The sequence below is a fragment of the Bos grunniens genome, chromosome 10 (genome assembly GCF_055505025.1).
Source record: "Bos grunniens cultivar Pamir isolate PY7600 chromosome 10, Bosgru_T2T1.0, whole genome shotgun sequence".
Classification (NCBI taxonomy): domain Eukaryota; kingdom Metazoa; phylum Chordata; class Mammalia; order Artiodactyla; family Bovidae; genus Bos; species Bos grunniens.
The window spans coordinates 33,755,598-33,774,417 of record NC_141174.1 but is presented as its reverse complement, the minus strand read 5'-3'; the positions used below and the strand labels follow the sequence as shown (position 1 = coordinate 33,774,417).

Below are 18,820 nucleotides of genomic sequence, written 5' to 3'. Positions count from 1 at the left end.
ACAACAGTGGGAAAAAAAGAGCAAGGCCAAATGATACTGCTGATGCCAAACAAGAATGAATATAGACAGCATTTCTGCTTCAGCTACTTCTCTCCTAGTCAGCATGTCACTGCCATTTTCAGTTACCAGACGCTCAGTTTAATTCTGCTGCACAGGAGCATAAATTAACACTGCAAGGTCACTTTTCAACATGCCATTTAGTGGTACTAGCAAGGTCCACCATTTTCTCCTTACCAATACTCCCTTCAGAAGGAACCTGCCAGGTACATGCTTTATGTTTCCATCAGGAGTGTGTTCTTGTTAGGAGATGGAAGTCCCCATTATGCAGTGTTTGCAAACTTCACTTAATATAGGAAGAAGTACAGCAGAGTAAATAACATATGATTTTATCGAATTACCAAATTATTTTACAAAAACTATTTTCAGCGCAGTAGTTCTTAAAGTCATCTGTCAGTTAAAATACACTCTAGGCACAGAAGTTTTCAAAACCACAATCTAATAACCTGCTTACATCTGCTACTGATGTCAGCGTGAGGTGACAGACCACCCAAAGCTAACATGTTAAAGATAATCAGGGCCACCAGGCATTATCTACATGGAGAACATTAAGTCATGATTCTAAAAAGAAAAACAACTAACATACTTTGTAAAGATGAAGGTAAAAGGGAATACATACTATGGACATAAAATTGTTTTTTTTCCCCGAGAAGAAAATTAGAAGATTCTGAAAAGCAAAGATTAAAAAAAAAACAGCAAAAATGACTATGGAGCAGGAAGAAAAAGGACTAAGATGTGTTATCTTTTCCCATTCTAATTCCTTCCACAATCACACACCGACATGGGTGATTTTCCTTTCCACTGGCAAGGTGGCTGGTACACAGTGCAGAAACTGAAACAGCCAGAAGTTTACCTAATAATTAGCAATCTAGTACCATATATGAGGTTCCTGAGTGTAGTTAACTGTGACAGCACCAGGCCAAAAATAATGACTCAACAGTAACCCAAAATCTATGGGAGACATGAGAGAAAAACAAGACAATTGTGAAAAGAGGACTAAAGTATAAGAAAAAAAGAAACAAGATGAAACAAAATGAGATATGGGAGAGAGTGACATAAAGGAAAGAAAATAAGAGGACTTAGCTTAAACGCTGTTAAGTCTGTACTTATTCCTCAAAAATTAGACAGCTAGTGACCAAGTGACAGAGCAGGCAATGGCACCCCATTCTAGTACTCTTGCCTGGAAAATCCGATGGACGGAGGAGCCTGGTAGGCTCCAGTCCATGGGGTCGCTAGAAGTCGGACACGACTGAGCGACTTCACTTTCACTTTTCACTTCCATGCACTGGAGAAGGAAATGGCAACCCACTCCAGTGTTCTTGCCTGGAGAATCCCATGGACAGAGGAGTCTGGTGGGCTACAGTCCATAGCAGAAGAGTAGGATACAACTGAGCATACACACACACAAACACACACACACGTAATCATTCAATTTTAAAATATTTACTTTTCTCTAGATTCTAAATGGCTGCCTTGAGCTGCATGAAATAAACAGACCAACTCGCACTGGGTAAAATATCTGCATTTTGTTTATAACAAAGCATAAATATACTTTACAATCCAACAGGTATAATCCAAGGTAACCCAAGGTATAAGACTTGAATTACATACAATTTTATATATATATATAAAACAATTAAAAATATATATATAAGTATTAATATATACTTGTATAATACATTAGAAATATGTATGTTTCATGTAGGAAACAAAACAAAAACATTCAAACAAAACAAAACTGTACCCTGAAAAACAGTTTGGTATTCAAGCCCTATGTGTATGTGTGCGTGTGAGAATCACATGAATGTATAAAAGCTATATATTGCCAGCGTTTTATAAGAGTTTAGGTATGATTATGTTCTTGATATTAATCTTATCAGCTCTACTTTATATTATAAACATAATTCCTGGAACTCATTATTTAAAATACTGTCTTTTCTATAGAGGAATTTTCTCTACACATATAAACATTTCTTTCAAAGATCTCTAAAAATTATAAACTCCATAAATCCACATATTTCCTACTCACAAAACAATGTGTTGCTTAATTCAAAGTGAACTTCAAAACAACTTAGCTTTTAACATTCCACTACCTGAGATATCCCGTGGAGTAAGCCTGGAAAATATTCTGGAAGACTGTATTCAACATATTAATAGACAATGTTATTACTATGTGCATATACTATCCATAAGAATGTCTATTTTTTCATGCACTCTTAATTTTTCCCCCCCTGAGGGGAAGAAAATGAGCTGAATAACCTTCTCCCAAGATTGTAGAGTAACCAACACCATACAACCTTAGACCAGGATTAAGTGACTAGTGCTATGAAAAAGATTAACATGAATAATTAATTTGGATTTTTCAATTCTTTTTGATCCAAACTATGCTTTAATTTTTATAAAAGAACTTTATTCAAGTAACAAAAACCAGAAGCTCTGAATTTCTTTCACAGAAATATAGTTCAGTTTGTAAATGATTTAGGGTCATACCACCCCCTCACCCAGGGGAATATGACTATTAAATTCTTTTAATATTAAAAGTCAATTATGAAAAAGAAATACTTATTAACATAATTAAATATTTCTAAACCATACACATTTCATAAACAAAATACCAGGCAATCCAACTAAAAATTTGAATATAAATTTTGTTGGCAAGTGTATTTTTCAGAATAAAGACTTTTAATAAGTCAGCTACTCAGTGACTGGAAGTCTGACTCTGGAAAGCAGCAATTGTAGTTCATAATTAGAGCATTATTAGTAATGTTTTTACATGCTTTTATCCTTCTGACAGTGCTCACCTTTTCAGAATTTGTAAAAACATCAGATTTCAGTTCTCCATCTAGAAACTCATTGAAGTATTTCATCAACTTCTGAGCCTCTACTGCCCGTTGTCTGGGTGTGTTTACCCCCTCCAACTGGTCTCCAAGGTGACAGACTTTGGTTGCTACATAGCTGATGTGCTCATCTAGTTCTTGGAAATGTTGGAAGGCAACCTAGGAGAAACATGCACAAGCATAAAATACAATCAGAGAACCCAGATTAACTATTAATACTATTGTTATTACCAAGGGGAATTTGCATTAGAAGTATTTTGAATCTATTACTTTAACTACTTAAAAATACATTATCTTACGTAAATATTGTTTTATTATTTTATTAAATATTAATATTTATTAATTTATTAATAAATGTTTATTAAATATTTTCTAACAGTTATACAGGCTTAAGTGAAGGAATCTAAACATATGAAAACTGAGTAGAAATCAGCCAGCTAATCCTTAATACTAAAGAACAAACAACCCCTACAAGGCAGCAATGCTAAACATGCTCTTCTAACTACACTTCTAACTAAAGGTCAATCAAGTTCCACATCAGGCTCAGGATGTGAAAGAGGTTCAGAGGTTCCTGATTAAGTCTAGGGCCTAAGAAGTAAGAATGGCTAAGAAGCTTGGCCTATGTACCCTAGAGTCACCCTAATGCTAATGGTCTAGTTTTTCTCCAAAATAGACTGAGGAAGAGTTCTGCATCTGCTTTTCCCAGTTACACTAGCATTCTCATTAGGGTATCTGCCTCACAACTTCTGTGAAACTTCCCAGACTAGGTTTCCTTTAGGGAAAAATCTGATCCAGACAATAGTTGGTCTGGTGTTATTATTTCGCTTTATGATTAAATGAGAATGCAAATAAATACCTAAATATCCAAGCTAGTCATGACTCCCTAAAAATACAGGTCTGCCGAGGTATCATTCTTAAAAATTTGCATTGTTAAGAGAGGAAGCAAGGACCACACTGTACTGAATACCATCCCATCCTAAGAAGGGAGTACTCTAACCCCAAACCATCACTCAGTAACAAACAAGTGCACCAAGAGTGCCTGGTAACAATTAATTAACATTTTATGACATGAGATGCGAGCAGTATAAAGAAACCTCAACAATTACTATTTGACTAGACTTTTTAAAAAAAAAACTTAAAACTGAAAGGATATAAACATATTAAAGTCTGTATATTCATTATTCAATTAACAGTTTACCTGATTGCTTTTCTGGAGTTCTTGTACCTTCCTGGCAAATTCCTTAGCTTCTTTCTGACACTGTTGCTCTAGTTTCTCTACTTTCCTTTGAATCCTTTCATCCATTATCTGGAGCTCCTGAATATGATTTACAAATTCTTCTAATAATCTAACAAAAGAAAATTAGAATATGTATCAATCCATCTATAATTGATCACTAGGAACTGATCAGTTCACTTATAATTGTAAATAAAGTATTAGTGAGCATTCCTTGAGTTAGGGATGAACATGTTAATTTTCTCTCTAGCATTATGTTAGGGATTATCTCTGATATAAATGAAAACCTCATAGGAAATCTCCAGATTAACCCCCAGAAATGAAACCAATTTTACAGAAATAGTCAAAAGGGTAAAATGTACTATATAAACATAATACTGTGTATTCGAGGTATGGTGAATTTTGTTCCCCCAATTTACAACAATACTTAAAACGGCATACTCAACATGTTTTATTTTAGAGGTATAACCAGTAATTTCTAATTTATTATTAATTGGAGAAAAGATTAAATTCTCATAATGCAATAAAATCCTTTCCCCCATGTCACTTAAAGTCCTTTTCTAAAATAAAAGAAACATAAAAGGAAAAATAAATAAAGCTCAAGCTTCTAATGCTTCTTCCTTTTATTGGCCAGTTGTTAACTCCCTTTTCATGAATATTGAAAGGAATTCCAACAGTCACCTCTGTTCCAGACACAAACTTGTACTAGATTGGGTCTATGAAAAAAAAATTTTACTTCACCTTTTAGGATCAAAAGCTTCAGGTCCCCCTCTAGAGCCTCCTCCTGGGGTTCTCCATACAAGACGTTCAATATACTCATCTGCCACAAAAGGCTCCTAGTTTACAAAATAAATGTTCTTTTAAAAGTTTCATACATAACTTACTACTACTTACAAAAATGAAATAGGTAATACTATGTGAGAACTGAAATTAAACTACTAATTAAATATATCTAATTATTAAAATATACAAGCTTCTTCTATTTAAAAAGTCTTCAATAAACAAATCATTTAATGAAAATTAGGATATTAAAGAGTTTGATAAGCAGGAACAAACTAATGGAAAAGTGAGCAAAGAAAACAATTTATAGAAGAAATAAAAATGGCCAAGAAACATGAAACCTATAAAGCTTCACTAGAAATCAAATAAGGTCAAGTTATTACTTTTTGGGGGGCCTCACTGACAACGTTTTTTCTTTTTCCTTAATTACAGTATTTAAATACAATATTTCCTTAATTACAATATGCAATACAGGAGCAGGTAGGCTGAAATTCACACTCTCTTTATTGCTAAGTCACTTCAGTCGTGTCCGACTCTGTGCGACCCCATAGGCGGCAGCCCACCAGGCTCCCCCATCCCTGGGATTCTCCAAGGCAATAACACTGGAGTGGGCTCATTATTGTTAGAAAAGTTAAAATGTACAATATTTTTAGAGGGCAATAAGCAACATTTTGGTAACATCAACAGGTCTACAAATACTCACACCATTTAACCCAGTAATTCTACTTTTAAAACTCTAAGGGAAAAAGTAGGTATGAATGCAAAATTTCTGTAATATGTATAATGCTGAAAAGTTACTTACAGAAATATCAACAGAATCATTATTGAAAAATTATACTCAATTTACAGGATAAAAAATTATGTTCCTATTAAAATCATGTTGTAAAAAAATTTAATGAAATGATAAAAAATGCTCACATATATCTAATATTAAAATAGCAAGACAAAATTTTCTAAACTTTATAGAAAAAAAGAATTAAAAAAAATATCAGAATAGAAGGCCCAATTAAGAAAATTATCATTCAAATGTTCACCATCAGCTGATAATGTGTTTTTTAAACATAATATTAACACATGAATTTACATAGTTTCCATATTACCCTATTTCATATAAACAGGTATCATATATATTGCCTCACACTTAGCATGTAACTTAAACTGATAGCATTTGTTGGTGATTTCAGTTTGAATTCTTGTATCTGTAAAACTTTCCATTCTTAATCATACTTTAAAAACATATTTTCATTGATGAACATTCACTGAACAATAAAATTTCCACTGCCAAGCAGTCTGTTAGGCTTTGGAATAAAAAGATGTATATAACACAAATGGCACCCTTCAGAAACTTACAACATGAACAGGGAAAAAGTATAAAGAATACAGTAATAGTACGTGACAAGTAAAATTTAAAATTTGTACACAAACTTCAGTACTAACATTGCTGAGTGAGTTGTTAACTCAATAGGTAGTTGAGTGATGGAAAAAGGATATTTCTTAATTCAGCAAATGTTTAGTAAACAGCTACTCTTGTGTTGAGCACTGTGGCAGGCACTAAGAATACAGATGTGAATTCAATACACAAGTCTCTGCAAGTTCTCACAGAAATGATCTTCTACAAAGGATACAAACCTTAAACAGTAATTACAGAAATAACTAATCACAATTGTGATAAATGTGGGGGAAAGAAATTCCTGAATGCTCTAAAAAACAGCAACAGAGATGAAGGGAAGATGGAAATGAAAGAAGACTGGTATAAAAAGTGAGTATTGCAACAGTCTTACTTTCTGAGAGCATGACACTTTAGCTGAGACCAGAGGAAAGAAGAAAAATCAGCCAGAAAAAAAATGGAACAGTTTTCCAGACCATTAGGAAAAGAGAAGATAGAGCTTAACCCATTAAAGGAAAATGGACTAGATCACAAATACCACATATGGAAGGATGTAGACAGAACTGACAGTTAAAACCCATAGATGATAACCTGTCTTTTTATCATCATCACATCACACTGGAATTTGAGAGAATGGCTTACCAGTCTGATATGCGAGGAGGACTGAGAGGATAAGCTTCAGTCAGAACAACAACCATCAGAAAAAGAGGAGAAACACCAACGAGAATAACGGCTCACATAATCATTTAACATTCACTGTGTGCAGTTAAGACCAGAGGTCCTATTTTATCCCCAGTTTATAATGAGGAAGCTGAGACTTAGAGAGGACACTTGCCCAAGATAACGAAAGCTGTATACTGCAGAGTTGAGATTTAAATTGCTGTTTCCACTGCTTTGGGAAATTACAAATAGCTCCTTGTGCCTAAAGTTTAGGTGGTGAGAATAAGAGGTGAAGCTAAAAAGGTGAAAACTGCCACATGAAGGCACATGCACATCACTGATTCTGTCTTTTAACATTAAAATACAAGCCAATAATTTTATTGATAAATTGATAAACTGTCACATGCCTTGTATACATAAAATCCATGATCAACTTTCAAACTGTACATATTTTAAAAGAAAACCATAATTTTTATTAGTGTTAATATCAGTTATTGCTAAAAAATAAACATCAAGTAGCAAGAACACCGGAGAAGGCAATGGCACCCCACTCCAGTACTCTTGCCTGGAAAATCCCATGGACAGAGGAGCCTGGTAGGCTGCAGTCCATGAGGTCGCTAAGAGTCGGACACGACTGAGTGAGTTCGCTTTCACTTTTCACTTTTATGCATTGGAGAAGGAAATGGCAACCCACTCCAGTGTTCTTGCCTGGAGAATCCCAGAGACAGACGAGCCTGGTAGGAGGCCATCTATGAGGTCGCACAGAGTCGGACACGACTGAAGCGACTTAGCAGCAGTAGCAGCAAGAACACATAACAATATAAATAGGTTTTTAAAAAATTTTAAAGACTCTTTTTAAAAGGTTCTTTCATAGTGGTCAAAATAACTGAAAAATAGCAGCCAGAGTAATACAGTTCTAGGAAATATAAACATACGATATGATCAAGGCATTAAAAGCAAACAAAACTGCTAGCTACTTTTAAAAAATTCAGTTCAAACTAGATTTTAAAATGGGCAGAAGAAATGAATAGCCATTTTCCCAAAGAAGACATATAGATGGCCAAAAAGCACATGAAAAGATGCTCAACATGGCTACTGCTACTGCTAAGTCACTTCAGTCGTGTCTGACTCCATGCGACCCCATAGACGGCAGCCCACCAAGCTCCTCCGTCCCTGGGATTCTCCAGGCAAGAACACTGGAGTGGGTTGCCATTTCCTTCTCCAATGCGTGAAAGTGAAAAGTGAAAGTGAAGTCGCTCAGTCGTGTCTGACCCCCAGCGACCCCATGGACTGCAGCCTACCAGGCTCCTCCATCCACGGGATTTTCCAGGCAAGAGTACTGGAGTGGGTTGCCATTGCCTTCTCCTCTATCATCAAAAAGAACACAAGTAACAAATGATGGCCAGGATGTGGAGAAAGGGAACCCTTGTTACACTGTTGGTGGGAATAAAAATTGGTGCAGCCACTGTGGAAAACAGTATGGAGATTTCTCAAAAAACAAAAAATAGAACTACCAAGTATATTAGCTGTTCAGTCATGTCCTGACTCTTTGCAACCCCATGGACTGCAGCCCACCAGGCTCCTCTGTCCATGGAATTCTCCAGGCAAGAATAATGGAGTGGGTTGCCATTTCCTTCTCCAAGGGAACTTCCCGACCCAGGGATCGAACCCAAGTCTCTCTCACTGCAGGCAGATTCTTTACCATTTGAGCCACCAGGGAAGCCAAGGACTACCATATGACCCAGAAATTCCATACTTGGGTATATATCTGAAAAGACAATAACAACAACAGCAATTTGTGAAGATATATGCACCTCAATGTTCATAGCAGCATTATTTACAATTGCCAAGATATGAAAGCAATGTAAGTATCCATCAACAGGTGAACTGATAAAGAAGGTGCAGTATATAGATACAATGAAACACTACTCAACACATAAGAAAGGATGAAATTTTGCCATTTGCAGCACACAGATGAACTTGAAGGGCATTATGCTGAAAGTGAAATATATCAGACAGAAAAAGACAAATACTGTACAAAATCATTTATAATGGGGAATCTAAAAAATACAACAAACTAGTGAATATAACAAAAAAGAAGTGGACTCACAGATATAGAGAACAAACTAGTGGTTACCAATGGTAGGGAAGAGGACAGTATCAGGGTGGGGTAATGGGAAGTACAAACTATTGGATGTAAGATATGTTACAAGGATGTATTATATAACATGGGGAATATGCCAATATTTTGGAATAACTGCAAATAAATAAATAAATTCAGTTTACCCAGGTGCTGACATGATTGATGATTAAATCATAAGGATGAGTTAGATATTCTGCAAAGTAAATATTCTGATCCTCTAAAATACAATTTACTCATTTAGCTGCTGCTGCTGCTGCTAAATCACTTCAGTCCTGTCCGACTCTTCACGACCCCATACCTACCAGACTCCTCCACCCATGGGATTCTCCAGGCAAGAACACTGGAGTGGGTTGCCATTGCCTTCTCCAATGCATGAAAGGGAAAAGGGAAAGTGAAGTCGCTCAGTCATGTCTGACTCTTAGCGACCCATGGACTGCAGCCTACCAGGCTCCTCTTTCCATGGGATTTTCCAGGCAAGAGTACTGGAGTGGGGTGCCATTGCCTTCTCCAACTCTTAGCAAACATATTTATATAATCATACCTGAGTCTACCTCACTTGAGACAAAAGAGTTGACATGTTTAACAAATCTTAATTTACAAGCACAAATTGAGAAACAATGACTCAAAGGAATTTATGCTTAGAGCTACTCAGAACTTTAGAAAGTCTGACAAACACATGAAAGACTTCTAAATAAGACGGTAATGACCAATTTTTAAAAGTGTTTACTATGTGCCAAATATGTGCCTAGCACTTACAATCTTATTTAACACATACTTAACAAGTCTATGAGGTAGGTTCTATTAATATAGCCTAGTTTTATACCTGAGAAATTGTAATACAAGGGGGTATTTAATCCAAGGCCACATTGGTGAGGTATAATCCATGGGGTCATAAGATTTCGTTGGAGGTCTAGGTTTCAATGGACTCAAGAAATCATGATGTTAAGTATTAAGTAGATCCAGAAACTATTCATCATTAAGATGGAAGTAGTAGCCCCAGAATCAAACAAGAACAGAGCCAGAAAGCAAACGAATACGCAGGTAGCCCATGTTTTTCACTACTATTGCACTAGCATGCTTCCCTTAATTCATACGTATGGCCTTATGGGAATCACTTGAAACCAGATGACAGAGAAGGAAAAGCATGAGCTTAATTCATTAAGAGTTGGCTAAGCATGTTGGTGTCAAATAAAAATGAACAGCAGCTGCAATCACAACTTCCCTCAGCAGTGGCCTTGAAACTCGGTGACAAGAAAAATATCCTCCCAAAAGGCAATGACTGTTCATCCTCATGGGTGGTCAGAAAACTGACCTAGTTAGAATATACATGGACTCATGGATAGTGGCCAAGGACCTAGCTATCAGAGGAGAAAGACTGGAAGAAAGAGAACAGGGAAATCTGGGGTTGACACACAAGAACGGACACGTGAGACTGGGCATGAAGTATGAAGATCTTAGTATCACATGTTAACATCCACAAGGAGACATTTACTATGGAAGAAGAATAAATAACCAGGTAGACAAGATGACTCTGCCACTCATTCCACTTCTAATTTTCCTCCAGGGTAAGAACCCCAAATGGAGTGCTAGAAGAGCTACCTGTCTCCTCCCCCCACCAATGTATATGAAAACATGGAGCTTAGTGGCACAGGAGTGTTCTGCAGGGAACACAGATGTGTAGTCCAGATATTCCTTCAAGAAGGGTCTTGCTCTAGCTGCCAGCAGTGCTGCCAGCAGAGCATTCACCTGGCAGTATTTTCAGGGATCCTTCAGCTGCACAGAGCTCCTTCACTCAATGCCATACTTTTCCCAATGTTGTCTGTGTCTGCTCAGTAGCATCCAACTCTTTGCGACCCCATGGACTGTCTCCTCTCTCCATGGAATTTCCCAGGCAAGAATACTGGGGCAGATTGTCATTTCCCACTCCAGGGGATCTTTCCAACAAAGGGATCAAACAAGGTCTCTTGCGTCTCCTGCACTGGCAGGCAGATTCTTTACCACTGCACCACCTGGGAAAGCCAATGTGGTCTCTATCTAATTACTAAGACAAGGATATAAAGGCCTGACCACTTGAGTAAAAATCAGGGCAACTCTGACAGGTAATTTTAGTTTCAGAACTTCCCATAGGAATCATCACCACTGTTGCTGGGTCAGCACTGTACTGCTACTTCTCCTAAGACCCAGTTTTGCTTATCTACCCTGTCCTTTCACATATACTCACCCCAAGGGTACTTTCTAATAAATATTCTGCACACGGCTACTGTCGTGTTTGACTCTGTGCGACCCCACAGACGGCAGCCCACCAGGCTCCCCCGTCCCTGGGATTCTCCAGGCAAGAACACTGGAGTGGGTTGCCATTGCCTTCTCCAATGCATGAAAGTGAAAAGTGAAAGGGAAGTCGCTCAGTCGTGTCTGACTCTTAGCGACCCCATGGACTGCAGCCCACCAGGCTCCTCCGTCCATGGGACTAAACTGTCTTAAAGTCAGCTTCTCTGAGAAAACCTACAACATTGTAGTAGTCTAGTCAAGAGATGCTAATGACTCAGATCAAAGTAGCAATGTAAGGGATACTGTCAAATCGCCAGGTTCATGACCTTTTAAAGGATCTGTTCATATGGATGTGAGAGTTGGACTGTAAAGAAAGCTGAGCGCCAAAGAATTGATGCTTTCAAACTGTGGTGTTGGAGAAGACTCTTGAGAGTTCCTTGGAATACAAGGAGATCAAACCAGTCTATCCTAAAGCAAATCAGTCCTGAATATTCATTGGAAGGACTGATTCTGAAGTTGAAACTCCAATACTTTGGCCACCTGATGTGAATAACTGACTCAATGGAAAAGACCCTGATGCTGGGAAAGATTGAAGGCAGGAGGAGAAGGGGACAACAGAGGATGAGATGGTTGGATGGCATCACTGACTCAACGGATATGAGTTTGAGCAACCTCCAGCAGTTGGTGATGGACAGGGAAGCCTGGCATGCTGCAGTCCATGGGGTCGCAAAGAGTCAGACACAACTGAGCGACTGAACTGAACTGATACAGTGAGTGAACTGAATGCTGATAAACTGGATATGGCAAGAAATTTTAAAAGGGAATCATCATTGCAACCAGAACAACTGTATGAACAGTGAGTGGTACCATTTACTGAGACTGGGAAGGAGATGGAAAAGGGAGTGGGGAAACAAGAGCTCTATTCTGCATATTATATGCGGAAGATGCCAATCTGATATACATGTGAAAATGTAAAGCACATAGAAAAATAAGCTGTATGACAGGGAAGAAACTGGTGCTAGATATAATTTTAAAGTTATTTAAAACCTCAGAACTGGATTAGATCACCCAGGAAGAAGGGCATGCCAACATGTGGAAATAGGAAGAGGAAAGGAAACCATCAAGAGACAAAATAAGAGGGACCAGTAAAGGAGGAGGAACTACTAGGAGAGAACAGTATCCTGGAAGTGAAGTGCAGGTTTTATCTTGAGGCAATCAAATTATCACAAGAGTTAAAGATAAATCAGTTGCTGATTTTAAAAAAATGGAAGTTTTGAAAAAACAAAAAATCTTTTCTGCTTATAAAACTAAATAAATCCCAGTAACTTATTAATACTTAGCACTGCAAAGGCAAATTAACAAATTCTTCAAGACCTCTAAATGACCAACTCCTCCTGAGGATTCTCAAAGATACCTGTAAACAATTCCCCCCAAAATCTTCTAGAATTTCATGAATCTAACAAAAGTATATCTTAATCTCTATTTTTCTATAGTAATTAAAAGCAAAATCAGCCAAAACGATCTAAGTATGTACTACAAAGATACTATCATGTTAAATTCAACTTTGCATGCATGCTCAGTCACTTAAATTGTGACTGATTCTTTGCCACCCCATACATTGTAGCTCGCTAGGCTCCTCTGTCCATGGGATTTCCCAGGCAAGAAAAAAGGAGTGGGTTGCCATTTCCTCTCCAAAGGACCTTCAGATCCAGAGATCAAACCAGCATCTCCTGCACTGGCAGGTAGGTTCTTTACCACTAAGCCACCAGGGAAGACAAACTTCACATAATTTATTAGTATGTTTATCTGTTAAACTGATTTCATATTCTTATAAGTTTCATATTCTTTATTACCAATTGTAATAAAAATATGGGGTTTGTAGTCATTTCTATTAAAAATTAAGACCTCAAGCCCTTGAACAGGAACATAAATCCCTAATTTAACACTTTCTCCTTGAGAAAATCCAACTAAACTTTCTCAAAAATATTCAATAAAATATGTTACAGTTCAGTTCAGTCGCTCAGTCGTGTCCGACTTTTTGCGACCCCATGAACCACAGTACACCAGGCCTCCCTGTCCATCACCAACTGCTGGAGTCTACCCAAACCCGTGTCCATTGTTACAGCCACCTACAAACTCAAAGAACCTATAATATTTTCACTTACCAAGGTGAAAAAAAAAAAAAAAAGGCTCAGAGGATTTCAGGAAGAAGTATTTCTGGGTCCTATTAAAGCAACTAACAAGTGGGTTCAGGTACTTCCTGTAGAAAGTACTTTTCTTAAATTCACTATGTAACAGACCACTGTCAAACTAATCTTTAAAACACTATTCACTTTTAGTCAGAAACTTCCCTATGCAATTTCAAAACTATGATGTTCACGCTCTTAAATCTACCCTTTTAAGTTCTTATTTTACTGAAGCTAAGTCACTCAGTGTCCGACTCTATGCAACCCCATAGACGGCAGCCCACCAGGCTCCCCTGTCCCTGGGATTCTCCAGGCAAGAACACTGGAGTGGGTTGCCATTTCCTTATCCAGAACTACCTAACCTGATTTCTTTGCACCCCAAAATGAACAGGCACACTACCACGAGCCTACTCTCATCTTCTCTTCAAACTCATGTTACTTCTGCTTCCTTACCTGTGACCAAGTTACTCAATCCACAAGGATACTTTTGGGAAAAGGATTTTTTCCCTAGATTATCTCAACTGATGTCTTCACTCTTAAACAATCCCCATGAAGCTGATAGGGCTCCCCTGGTGGCCCACTTCATTAAGAATCTGCCTGCAATGCAGGAGACCAGGGTTCAATTCCTGGGTCAGGAAAATCCCCTGGAGAAGGAAATGGCAACTCACTCCAGTATTCTTGCCTGGAAACCCATGGACCGCAAGAGCCTGGCAGGGTACAGTCCATGGGGTTGCAAAGAGTTGGCTACAACTAAGCACACGCACACACGTGCACACGAGGCTTAAAAATTCAAATCCCAACACAGAATAATATTTGATACCAGTAACACTTCCATTTTGTCATTTATTGCTTTATACTAACATCTGTGGGAGAAGGCAATGGCAACCCACTCGAGTACTCTTGCCTGGAAAATCCCATGGACAGAGGAGCCTGGTAGGATGAAGTCCAAGGGGTCACTAAGAGTCGGACACGACTGAGCGACTTCACTTTCACTTTTCACTTTCAGGCACTGGAGAAGGAAATGGCAACCCACTCCAGTGTTCTTGCCTGGAGAATCCCAGGGACAGGGGAGCCCGGTGGGCTGCTGTCTGTGGGGGTAGCACAGAGTCGGACACGACTGAAGTGACTTTAGCAGCAGAAGCAGTAACATCTGTAAGTTTCTCTCTTCTTACACTTAAATTGAAAGCAAGGGCAGGTTTTGTCATCTATTTCTCTTACTTTCCAGCTGTGGTCAACAGAATAACGTTGAGCACATTGCAGATGCACAATAATTCAAGATACTTGCTTGCCCATAGCTAAATCCCCTGCTGAGGACCTTGAAAATCAAGATTTGCCCCTTATATCCAAAACCAAAAAAAGACAGGACCACCATGCTCCACTCTAGAAATAAAAAATAGGCATTCTAATGGTGCTGTAAATCCAAGACTCTACTAGAAACCAAACACGAGCTTTACGTGATTCCAGCACTGGAACTCAATGAATTGTACCCACTTGGCTTCTCCTTTTAACCACATTTGATTTTATTTTCATGAGACTGTGTTTTGCGGTGGATTTAATTACATTTATTGAACACTAATTCTTTTGAAAAGCACTACAAATGTTTTGTTTCAGGCTAGCAAAATGGGATTCATCCTACCCGAGGAAAGGCTAAAAGAAAGCACACACAAGACAACTACGAGGCTAAGTGATAAGCATGCCAGGAGAGCTTTTGTTCCAGCGGTCTTTGGTCCTGGTTCCTGACACAGTCCTCCTAAAACTCTTCTAATCTGCTGAGTGACAAAGTTGATAGGAGTGGTTTACACAGAACTCCTAAATCTCTTGGAATCTCCTGGGAGCACCTTTGGCTCCACTGAAGCAACTCTTGATGGGTTCCTGGATGGTGGCTGGTCACCAGAAAGATAGAGCATGATTAGAAGCCCAGAACTTTCAGCCTCATCCTCTATACTCTGTGAAGAGGAGAAGGGTTAGAGATTGAGTGAATAATTGATTCTCTACATGATGAAATCTCCATAAAAATCCCTTAAGTGTGGGGTAACCAGGGAAATTCCTGGTTGTGGAGCATATCACGTTGCTCGAAGGGTGGCACACCCAAGGAGAGAATGGCAGCGTGGTACTCCTCCATACTCTGCCTTATGCGCCTATTCCCTCTGGTTGTTCCTGAGCTTTCTAATAAACCAGTAATCTAGTCACTAAATTGTTCTCCTGAGTTCTGTGAGCCATTCTAGCAAACTACTGAACCCAAAGAGGAGGTCATGAGAACCTCCAATTTATGGCTGGCCAATCAGAAAGAGATGACAACACTGATATCCAGAGTAGGGTCATTTTTGTGAGACTGAGCCCTTAACTTCGAGCCCTTTGTGGGACTTAAGCTAACTCCAGGTAAACAGTATCAGAATTAGAGTGAATTGTAGAAAACCCAGTCAGTGTCTGTTGGAAAACTGAATTGTTGTGGGAAAAAAACCTCCATCCCCATACATCTGGTGTCAGAAGTAAAGCAATACTGAGAGTACTGGTAAAGTGTTGAGAGAAGAAATGTTTTTGTTTTTGTTTTTCTTTCACTCCCTCAACTAGATTTTTAACTCAAACCATCTTTTAATGCCAGTACCTGGAAGGATTTCTGGCCTAGGGTAGGTGAGGTAAGGAAAGCTAAATGTTTACTGAATGAATCCATTTTATACACGATACTATAATCGATGGCCAAGTTCCATAAATACGTATTTAATAGCTAATATGACTCAATGGACATGAGTCTGAGTGAACTTCGGGAGTTGATGGACAGGGAGGCCTGGCGTGCTGCGATTCATGGGGTCGCAAAGAGTCCGGCACGACTGAGGGACTGATCTGATCTGATCTGATGGCTAAAACAAGTAGCATATCAACATCTTGAAAGTAAAGGAGTGGTCCTTACTTGTATATTTCATGTTCATTACTAACTAGTTAATTGAACAACAGAATCTTTTTGAATAAGTCTTCAGTCTGTGTAACTTATTTTGAAATCTAAGAGACATAAATATGTTTTTATACAAAGGTGTTCTTCACTGTTCAAATTCTAATCTGGAAGTCAAAGAGTCATTGTCACCACAGTCCAATTACCTGACTTCAAGCACTATTATTAATGCATCCACATTTACAAAAAAGAAAAAAAAATCAAATTCTTAATTCTCAGTGATTAAAAACTCTTACCTTACATGCCACTCCTCGTCTTCATGCATGCTATACTTCATGAACTAAGATGAACCCTTCCCTTGTTTTGGGGGTCTACACTTGTATGGTCTGCTTTATTGGAATGTCCCTCCACCCAGTTTCACAAACTCAAATTTAATTTATCCTTTGTATTTCATTCAAATGCCACTTTCTAATCCTTTCCCACTTCTAGAGGTAATCTTCCTATCCTTTCCACTTATATAGCACTTTACCTAGACCCCTGACACCATTTATAACTTTATTTCAAAAGTATGTAGCTATATATCTATCTTCTCTCCCCTCTATTTAACATTAAGGGCAAGTTCCATTTATAATTCAACATTTTCCAATGTTCCATGGAATTCACAAAATTAATAGTAGAAAATAAAACATTGTCATGGTCAAAGAAGTTTGGGAAATGAACTTCTTAAAATCTTTAACATACCAAGGAATATTGTAAATCTCTAATGAAATAAAGCATGCCCATATCCAAAACTTTTTTGGGCTCTAAACCAGTTGTGTTTTTTCTTCACATCTCATAGGATTAATATGTCTATAGCAAATTCTTTGAGACATGAAGCCTCATTAACTTAGTAGGTACTCAACAGACTCTGCTTAACAAAGAATCCTCCCGTAAAGGTAACTTGCCCAAGCAGAAGAATGACAGGAGAGAAAAACAGCAAGCGAGAAGGGAGTACAGAGTTCTCAGCAGTGCAGTGAAAAGAGAAGAATACTTATGACAACAGAGAAAAAATTTACTATCCCAGCCACTTTTTATATGTAGAAGACATAACACAAACCACATATGAACTCTTTTTAGAATGTCCATCCTGAGGTGATCATTTAGAAACACTGCAGACAGAACTTTTAAATCTTTTCTGTCAACTGAGGAAATATCGTGTAGTTCACTTTTGTTGTATGAAAATGTTTATGTTAAAAAGGAAGTCTCACAGGATCAACAAGATTTTAAAAGAAACAGGGTTAACACTTAAGACATTTCACAGATGCAAAGCATAATTTTGCTTTAACTTCTTTTTCAGTGTGAAAAAATTAAGGCACAATCCAATTTATTGGTACATTAAAGCCAGGATGCATAAAAACTAAATATCCTTGACTACATCCTAACCTGTTTTCCATAGTTCTCCAGCTGTGACTAAGGAAGGAAAATAAGAGAAAAAAAGGCACTCCCTGACTTGTCCTACAAGCTATCTTCTAAAGGCAATAGCAACAGGAAATGGCAGCGATAGCTAAAGTTTGGTTCTTTTCTTTTTTCCTTCTCCCTGTAAAGCAAACAGACCAACTTTTCACTTAGCAGTGAAAACTTATTCAAGGGTAGAATCCACTGTAGGGCTGAAAAGATAAATAAACTTATCATTCCTATTAACATTTAATTGTAACTATTAATGTAATACACTTTTAATTTTGATGAAGCAACAAGTTACACATGGTCAGCAAAGAGAAAGTCACATGTGTTAAGATCCACAAGCATGTTCAATCAAGGGCACTCTATAAACCCTGTGGACACAGGACTAGTTGTTTGTATTATCACTGTTAAGTATTACGTGCTCTCATAACTGATGTCATTGCATTAACTCAGACCCTAATTTAGTTTAACTACCTTAGTAAATGGCAAGACATGAGAAAGCAAAATAAACTACACATATTTCTCTATTTCCTCTCCTTCCCCCATGCAGAACAGAAATCAAATACATTTTCAAGGAAGTATATGCGGACTCATATGATCAAACATTTAAAGAAAAAAAGACAACTGGGAATTCATAAGCCCAAAGGGTAATATCTTATGAACGGTATGACAAAGTTAACAGTTTTCTGTATATTAACAGCTGGCTGGTTCCCTATTTCATGAAAGATTTCAACTTCATAAATTAGTATCTGGCTCAGGAACACACAGTAAAAGCTTTTAGCAAGAAGGTCTCCCTGCTCCTGTCAATCAATAAACAAATGGCACAATTTTGGAGTTAGAGAAATTAATGCAATAAACATATGTCCCTACACTTAAATCTGAGGAAATATAATTAATATTTCCCAATTCTTTCTAATAATTATACTCCTTCACTCACAAAT

The 18,820-nt window shown here is 37.8% G+C and overlaps 1 protein-coding gene across 2 annotated transcripts in view; it reads right to left on the bottom strand.

The window, feature by feature from the left end:
- The window catches only part of EXOC5 (exocyst complex component 5), a 53,438-nt gene that overhangs the window by 33,209 nt on the left and 1,409 nt on the right, over positions 1-18,820 (bottom strand). For both annotated transcript variants that reach the window (XM_086320535.1, XM_086320536.1), the window contains exons 2-4: positions 4,870-4,964; positions 4,093-4,240; positions 2,859-3,053 (exon numbers count right to left, since the gene is read on the bottom strand). In XM_086320535.1, coding sequence (XP_086176661.1) covers positions 2,859-3,053; positions 4,093-4,240; positions 4,870-4,964 — 438 coding nt within the window. The remainder of the gene's footprint in view (positions 1-2,858; positions 3,054-4,092; positions 4,241-4,869; positions 4,965-18,820) is intronic.